General features: G+C 46.5%; 1 protein-coding gene across 1 annotated transcript; it reads right to left on the bottom strand.

Annotated features, from left to right (window-relative positions):
* Positions 1-457: 457 nt before the first annotated feature.
* rnf139 (ring finger protein 139) lies at positions 458-8,675 on the bottom strand. The gene is made up of 6 exons (XM_069516318.1): positions 8,082-8,675; positions 5,154-5,809; positions 4,678-4,825; positions 4,486-4,592; positions 4,069-4,320; positions 458-3,669 (listed from the first exon to the last, which is right to left on the bottom strand). Exons 1-6 carry the CDS (start codon positions 8,242-8,244, stop codon positions 2,887-2,889), a joined length of 2,109 nt encoding a protein of 702 aa, XP_069372419.1. The 5' UTR covers positions 8,245-8,675; the 3' UTR covers positions 458-2,886.
* Positions 8,676-8,790: the final 115 nt, after the last annotated feature.

The following is an 8,790-nucleotide window of genomic DNA, read 5'->3' as shown; positions in this document are numbered from 1 at the left end:
TTTATTTGTAGGATTACATACATTAATGTGGAAATAGCCTATTCAGTGTATTTCTTTATACTCTGTCGTGGATCGTTGTCCTGTAGTTGTACACGTAGTTGTACTTGTACAGATGAAAAGCTCTCAGGGGTAAAGAATTCTATTGTTGAATATTCCGTGGGTGTGCGGATTGTCTTTTCTGGCTCTCTCTGTGGTAAACGACCGGCTCCTGATGCAGATGAAGCTCGTGTCATGGTAAAGAAAACACAAATCATAGTTTCAGATAATTATTAAATAATGAAAACATCTTTTTGAATTGACACCAATCCTACAATGTTAGAATGGCGCCATCTACCGGTGAAGCTACTCGACTACGTCTGTCTAGTTTAAGGGGAGTAGTTCTGCTCTGGATTTATATTCACTGTTGTAAAGAATCATTTAAAGTTGGTTTCAGTGAGTTTTAAGATTCAGTCCAAACTCATTATCAAAGATGATTTTATTTACATAAATCTCCTTTTAAAACAAAAGGCAAAATCAACACTTTTTACCTTTTTAAAAAGCTTTCAGAACAATCCACCAAATAATCCTTCATCGCTGACACGTCAAAAAGCACAGCTTTCTAATCATCATCATCATCATCTTCAGATTCCGTGTCTTCCTCATTAAACATGATGCTTTCCTTACAGCTTATTGTCTGCGGCCAGTAATTACAACAGTAATGAACACGGGTTTGCAGTCAAACCTTTAAGACGTTCAGGCTGTGGAAGTCTAAACAGTGTTAATACTCAGAGTTTGTGCTTGACCTGCGGTCGCTGAGGAGAACAAGGAAAAATTAAGTTTCGAGCCAGTAGTTTTTTTGGATCAGTGTTTATGGGACGTCTGCTGCTGTAGCTCAACTTTTCAACAAGTATAAACTGTATGAAACGAAGCAGCTGTAGGTTTACTACAGCAAGAAAAGATCTGAACTTGTCCAAACTTTCCTGCAGCTCCTTCATTCTTTTTTTTTCTCCCGAGGCTTGAAATGTTTACACAAATTGAAAGACCTCTTCCACCCCTGCAGCAGGACCCTGAGACTAGAAACACAGTTTGAGCGTCTGTTTGCCGACGTGTCTGTGCCAGTGATTAGAAACAAAAAGAAAAGTGCATTTACTGGATAAAACTGCTCAGACAAAATGGCCAACGACAGACACAAAAGTAATTATAATACTTTTTTCCATTTGAAAGGAACAAGTCTTTAAAGGAGACAATCTGCTCGTCTTCAGGTTGATCATTTTAAAGATCTCACGCTCTAATGTTCAGAAAACACATCAGTGTCCTCAGACTGTCCATCGCTGCAGCTCCTCTTTACAGCCTCTGTCTCAAACGCTTGGTTTTAGCTCCGGTCTCTTTAACAGCTACGTTGGTCTCGGCTGAGTATTAGGGGGCGTGCCAGATTAGCCGCGTGGTGTCAGACGAATAGTGCGGATCAAAGATCCCCAGAGATGAACTTGAAGCTGCTGATTTGCTTCGCCGCAGAAAGAGAATGTTTTATTCGCCCCCTTGTTTGCACAGATTACAAGTAAACATCTGTGTGACCGGGCACTAACGCCAATGTGTCATGTGACATCACAATAGAGCAGTCGTTCAACTGACGAGACGTTTCAGGACCCTCAGTGTTTTCCTGTGCAGCTCCCTCGACCACATGTGTCTCCTTTAAACTCAGTTCCGTCAAAACAACCGGCACCAACTTCTACGTCGTATTTTTTTGTGACATTTAAATTTAATGAGGAAGAATTTATCATTTCACCCAATACTTTTCTTTTTTGAGATTACACCATGTCTTGTTTCTTCCACTACATCTCCAAACCAGCTCCAACAGCAATTTCTAGAATGTGCAAAGTTTCATTTAAAAATGTTTCTCTTATTCTATGGGAGGAAGTGTGCACGTGTTTTCTTTTATTACATGTACAATAACGTACACAAATGTAAGCAAGGTCACACAAGGGACCAGTAGTAATGATAGAGGTATCTCAGTGATTACAGTAGCAAGTCACCTTTTAGTCTGACACACCTCAGCTTTTCTCTCTGGTTGGTGCAGAGCTGATAGAAAACCGCTTCACTCGCTCTCCGAACAAGTTCACAAATATTCTCCTGGAGTTCGTTAAAGACAAAAATGTTGAGCAGGTGTTTCTCACGTCTGAGAAGGTTTTAAATCGAAGCTAAAAAACCAAAAATCACTTTTTCCTCCTTAAAATCTGTTTTTTTTCTACAGACTCACGTCCGGCAGCTTGAATTTGTTAAGTCGCTCCACAGTTTTGTCGTTAATGAACTAAAACACTGCAGCGTTTCCCCAAAAACACACTGCAAGGAAACAAGAACTGCATCTTTAAGACATCGTCTAAGCACATTATACGTCGGCAGGCGCACACACACACAATGACACAAATTCTTCCCATCACACACAAATTAACATCAGGGCTGCACGAGCGACAGACGTCTTAACAAAGTGGTGATGTCACCGGTAGATTCGTGTCGTGCAGATTCTCAGAGAGCAGAAAATCTGGTATTTAGATTTGCTGATGAGCGTCAGGTTTGAGGCATCGAGAGATAAAATGTGAACAGACGATTCTTATCAGGATCTCTTCTGGAATAAAGTAAGAGAGATGAACAACATTATGAATTCATGCAGCCCCAACACACTCACACGTCCACTCACACACACACACGTAAGCACACACATGCACACGCCGAACATGAGCAGCAGTTTCCACGAGCCCTTATAGAGTTAAACCCAAAATCAAATGAAAAGAAACTAACAAGAAAAAAAAAAGACGTGACATCCCTGACATCTCCCAGAAGTAATTAAGATGTTTTATAATTATTTTTTAACTTAAATATAATAAAGACATTTGTTTTCTATAGATCTTCTCAGTCCTCGGTGGAGTCAGTGTCGTCATTGATATAGTCTTCTTCTATCGGCATGCTGCCATTTTGAGTCCCCCACTCGTCTTCGTCGTACTCTATGCTGTCGTTGTCCTCCAGCAGCTCATTGTTGAGCTCCCCCGCTGCTCCTGCGGCCTGCGCGCCGGCTGCCGCTCCCTCGGCCGGCAGCTCTGCGGGCAGCTGTCCGTGCTGGTTTTCCCCCGGAGCCGGTGGGGCAGCGGCAGCAGCGTCCTGCGGCGCTGCGTAGTTCCCATTGTTGTTAGAGAAGGCGGCTCTGTCCCGGCTCTCGTCTTCAACGTAAACTCTCTGGTGGCACATTGGGCACGTGTCCTGGATGTAGAGCCACTTCCTCAGGCACAGCGCGTGGAAATAGTGGTGGCAGGGCGTGATGCGGGCCGAGGTGGCGAACTCCTGGTAACAGATGGCGCACACGTCATCGATGTCCCTCAGCTGATCCCCACGAATCTCCGGCAGGGAGTTAATCTTCTTGACGGCCGTCCGGCGGTTGATGAAGGTCTTCCAGCCGTTCTTGGCCTGCAGGTAGATGTTGAAGTAGGCGTGCAGGCACATCATGCAGGCGCGGATCTTGCTGCCCGACTCGAACATCATGGTGTAGGCCCCGTTTCCGAACATAATGACGCCGAACAGGAACTCGATGATGTTGCCTGTGGAGCGCACGTAGTAGACGTAGTCATCCAGCTTCTCCCAGAGGACGTTAGAGAAGCCATCGACCATGAAGAGGCTGTAGACCGTCAGCGACACAACGACCTGGAGGGAGAGAAACGACTTACATGACTCCTCCTACGAATCAATGCTCCTGCCGTCTGCTGAATTAAATATTCACGGAACCATCATTGTTTTCAGAAATGAACAGCATCTCGATTTTTATCAAACCTGAAATAACAGTGAATGTTTACTGCGGTGATATTGAAATTAAAATCCCTCGTAAAAAAAATAACACTGGGACAGAAAACTGGTCAAATAAGCCACGGAAAAACATTCTTCACTGTTTCTGAACTATTCACAGAAATCAACGAGACACGATCATCAAAACCGATTCTGAGAAACAGATTTTAGAGTTTACAGATTGAGAAACAGGAGGTAACCACACAGGAAGTACTGTATCAGAGCGTGTCGTTATTAACTCAGCAGCAGATTCTTCCTCACCTTGAGGCAGAGCTCCACGCAGAAGGCGGTGACGGCGAACAGCCAGGTGTTGAGGGCGTAGTGGTGCCAGAGGGTGTAGCTGAGCGCCACGGGGAGCACAAATAGTGCCAGGGACACCAGCAGGACAGGGAAGTGGCGGCGAAACGAGGAGACGTGGGAGGCGCTGAGGGACATCAGGACGGGGTCGGTCATGCCGTGGATGAAGTGTAGGATGGCCGTCAGCAGAAGGCACATGTTCCGGCTCAGACGAACCTGTGGACAGATGGTTCTCATTTACCGAGTTTCTGCTATTTGAAAGAGACACTTGAAGAAAACATGGGGCAGAGTTTATTATTATGTTCTAAAATGATTCATGTGATTAGTTACAAATAGACTTGAGTACAATCTGTGAATAACTGTGGAGCTGCAGAGACGCACCAGACGTTCCTCTGGGTCCAGGCTGCTGAGGCCGGTCTGCAGAGCCAGGATGAAGAACAGAACAGGAGCCACGAAGCCTAAACGCTTGTCCTCCTCCTCCGTCGAACCTGAGGAGACACAACACTGGACTTCAGACACATTTTTACAGCCAGTGTATTTGTACACATATGCGAAACAAACATGCCGACTTACCTATGAAGGCCAGGATGCTGAGGCCGAGGTAGTGCGCGACGGAGGAGATGACGGCGCTCATCCCCAGCACGGTGAGTGTGGAGTCGCAGCCGGAGATGATCAGGTTACTCGTCAGATCCCAGAACACGTCCCAGCTCAGCAGGTAACCCTGAAAACAGCGATGCACATCAATATACGTTGCGTCTACTCCCTCACCGACCCTGACATTTTTCTAGGAGGCTGCAGGAAAAGTTCCAGAGCAACTGACTTGGACATTTGCGTTCTCAGATAAAGAACCTCCAGAGCATCTCAGGAACTTTCAGGAAGTGCAGAGACTCAACATGATGAACTGTCTATCAAGCAGCTAACACAGACATGACCTCCTGCATCATCATCTTACAACCACATTCAAAACAATAAAGCTACTAAGAGACAAGGAAACAATATATTCCATGTTTTTTAAAGACATGCAGACGAGCTGATAAGTACGATCCTACCTGTGAGTCTGAGCCCCCGTCTGTGGCACCTCCTGTAGCATCACCGCTCTCCCTCCTCACGGCCTGCACCACGTAGACCAGGATCAGCGCCTGGGCAGTGACCCGGGTCAGCCAGAACACCCGCAGCACATCAGGGAACCTGATCCTCTTCCACGTGTCCTCGAGCAGCAGCTGAAGTCCGTAGATCCTGTACATGTGCCGCACGAGCAGGTAGACGTACCGACATGAGTAGTAGAACCATTTCAGCCTCATGGCGAGGCACACAGCTGTGTTGAGGGCCAACGCCAGGCCCGAGAACACGGCCACCAGCTGTCTCACGTCTGCCGGCAGCTCGATCATCAGACCCCACAGAGGGATCATGATGTCCAGCACCACCAGCGCGGCAAATACTGACTGGAGGTTGAGCAGGAACACGTAGCCCACGCCGAGCACGAGCTGGACAGCGGCCATTCCCAGCCACAGCGTCGGGCCGTTTCTGGGCAGCAACCTGAACCCAAGGGCCGCTTTGTAGTAGGCGCTGTAGAAGTCTATGTGGGAAGTGGCGTAGTAGTTGATGAGGACCGCCGCCATGCCGAGGAGAACGGCAAAGAAAAGTGTGTAGAACTTGAACAAGGCTTTCTGAGAGAGCAGCAGCACCACGCTGGAGACGAGGACGCCTGAGACACAACAGACAGACGCACAATTAGCAAAACTAACAACTGATGTAACCTTTCAGAAAACAAACACAATCACTGACCGTGGCTCGTAAATCCGTCTAATGTGGCACGACAACAAAGACTAGCATGTTTACAGCAGCAACTTGAGCGACCGACCGGCTGCAGACGAGCAGCATCACATTCTATACTTTTGTTTTAATCACGCATTTGTTTAAGCTTTTAGACGAAGGGGATAAATTGAAGTTCTGTGAGTGTTTTCTAATGAGTAAAGTTGATTCATGCATTTCAAGGCCTGTAGACAAAAACATAATCAACAGGTGCGCAGGGCATTAGTGAGTGTGGATGTCGAAATAGGAAAACAGCATTTTACTGGATGACTGGTTTAATGTTTTAATCCTGAAAAACAAACGGCTGATTTTATTTGTTGGCTGATAAAAATCTGCTGATGAACAATGAACCGTGCAGAAAAGATGTGTTTGTGATATGTTTACATATTACACATTAACATTTATACGATATATATATATATATATATATATATTTGGTTGCATTTTTTTCATTTTAAATCATTCAACAATAAATTAAATATTATGGTTCAACTGTAAAAGGCCAAACAAAGCGAAGAGGAGACGGAGTTAAAGTTTGATTTGTAGTTTCCATATCCCTTGTGCACACTGTCACGTTGACCTGTGACCTCAGTGCTAACCTCTAACTGAGAAGCTTTGCTCAAGGGTAATGTAAACACGGCATCAGCTTTGTTCATTAAATCAGCGTACTTTGAGACTGAAAGTGTTTTTAAAGCGGTTGCTGTTATACTTGGTTTCTGTGCCGCGACTAAACATGAAGGGAAGTGGGTTGAGGGCAAATAAGACTCAGTGGTTGGCTGGCCGACTTAAAAAGCACCTTATTTGGCCTCCTTGTCTTTCCAAAGCGCCTGAGCCGCTCAAAGGTCCACAAACTGTACAAACGTTAGGTAACCTGCTTGTTGTTTATCTGTCTAGTGTTTTCTGCAAAGGAGCGAACTCTCCGCAGAGAAGCTTCGACTGTTTCATTCTTTGTGAGGAGAATAAAAACTGTTGAGTTCCAATGAACTGTGAAAGACTTGTTTGGAAAAGAAAAGTGAAAGAGTTTCATGCTGCACAGAAAGCAAAGCTTGTATGTGTCACGATCATAATGAATAAGATGAATAATCACAAAGATGATGTACAACAGATTAAATTCCTGAGTCTTAATGAATCGGAGGTAAAGCGGCACCGTGTGTGTCTGTTGTGAGTTTTTTAACACAATATTTAGTGACAATAATATTTAAAACCTGAATAGAGTTGATATGAGTTTTAGGCCGGGGATGTCAAGGTGTGGTCGTTATCTCCACTCATCAGGGTGAGTTCTCATTTGTCTGTTTGTTTTTCAGCATCACAACTGGATCGTTAGTTTATCTTGATGTTTATTGACATTTTCAACGGATCTCGATGAGAAAAATCAGACATATCCAGAGGACGAGTGTCTCTGAGTGTGTCTCATGAAGTCTTGTGATTAATCTATAAATCCACTGACAGAATATTAATCCACCACAACTGAAATTGAAAACATGCAGCAGTTCGAACTTGGAACATTTGATTTTTCTGAGTCTTGTGTGAAAGTTAAACTCAATCGATTTGAAGACTTTTTGATTTGTCATCTTTGGGACAGTGTTGATCAAATCTGTTCACTCATAAAAACATCTGAATGTAACTTCAGTTCTCATTTAAAGTACAAATCCCCCCAAAATACCCACTTCACTATGAATATATCAGTACTTCTCTGTATACAGAGACAAATAATCAATCCAGCACCGAGTGACCAGCAGATTATCTTCTGATAGGTCAACAGTCTTAATTAATGATTAATCGTCTGACAGAGTCCATGGTTTGGACACAGAACCAGCTCTGGGTGACAGCGGGACGCAGAGCAGGAGTTTGACCGACACACAGGTGTCCTCTGCCCGCCGCGGACCTCTGAGGACGCCCTGGACTCCGACACGTCACCTGTGACCCGTGTCAGCGGATAGCTCGGTTTAATTCAGCGACTTTACATCGACTGAAGGCGGAGGAGGACACCCAGCCAGAGACCGTGTCAGACCGGTCCGTAGAGAGGCTACTGCCGGGGGATCAGTCGGCTTTAGTCGGTGTGACAGGTGCCGGAGCTCCGCCGGGCTGAGGCAGCGTCAGCGGCCGGCGGGCAGCTGCCCGTTCACCGCCTGGTGTTGACAGAGTTCAGCCTCTTAAACACTCACCCGTGACTCGGACCAGCACCTTCCCCGTCGCCCCGGCCCATCCCGAACCAGGGTCGTAGTAAGAGTTAAAAATGGCGTCGATAATAAAGATACAGGGAACTCGCAGAGCCACGTCCAGCACCGCTAAGGCCTGCTGGCCTATCCGGGCTTGAGTAGACGCCATGCGGCTTGAGTCGGGGCGGCTACAGTCCCGGGGAGCCCCGGTTATCCATGTAACATCCGAAATAAGTCACCGTCCTCCCGCAGCGGCCGCCGCTCCTCCTCGGTGTCGCTTCTCCTGGTGTTTATCTGGTCGCCGCCATGTCCGCCAGCTCAACCTCCTGTTGCTGCTTCTCCTTCTTCTCCTCCTCTTTAATGTCGCTCAGCCTCCATGCGAGGACCGACACAGGCTCCGATCCGCCGCCGCCCGGGGTTCACCTCAGACCCGCCGCGGTCAGCGAACACTGCGGGGACCCGAGAGAGGGAGAACCGGCCGTTAGCTGTTAGCTGTTAGCCGTTAGCTCAGCTGGAGACAAGCTGCTGGGCTCTTCCGCCGTCACGTAACGTGACGTCACTTCCAGCGTCAGAGGGTGCGGGCGCTGACGTAGCACGTTCGACACTGGTTGCTTAGCAACAAAGTAACTGACAGAACCGTGACCACACAGCTGTTCACACCGTCACAATGTTATGACGTCATTTACACCACAACACCATGATAACGTTATGTTTC

The sequence above is a fragment of the Paralichthys olivaceus genome, chromosome 20, assembly GCF_024713975.1.
Source record: "Paralichthys olivaceus isolate ysfri-2021 chromosome 20, ASM2471397v2, whole genome shotgun sequence".
In the NCBI taxonomy this organism is placed as follows: domain Eukaryota; kingdom Metazoa; phylum Chordata; class Actinopteri; order Pleuronectiformes; family Paralichthyidae; genus Paralichthys; species Paralichthys olivaceus.
The sequence above is the reverse complement of the archived record's forward strand: the minus strand, read 5'-3'. Positions and strand labels throughout refer to the sequence as shown.

Excerpts from the sequence above, each read along its gene's own strand:
- rnf139 (XM_069516318.1), bottom strand. The coding sequence starts at position 8,244 with ATGGCGTCTACTCAAGCCCGGATAGGCCAGCAGGCCTTAGCGGTGCTG. Across the intron at positions 5,810-8,081 it reads GGTGCTGGTCCGAGTCACGG|GCGTCCTCGTCTCCAGCGTG; the intron begins GTGAGTGTTTAA and ends GTTGTGTCTCAG. Across the intron at positions 3,670-4,068 it reads GCGTGGAGCTCTGCCTCAAG|GTCGTTGTGTCGCTGACGGT; the intron begins GTGAGGAAGAAT and ends CTCTCCCTCCAG.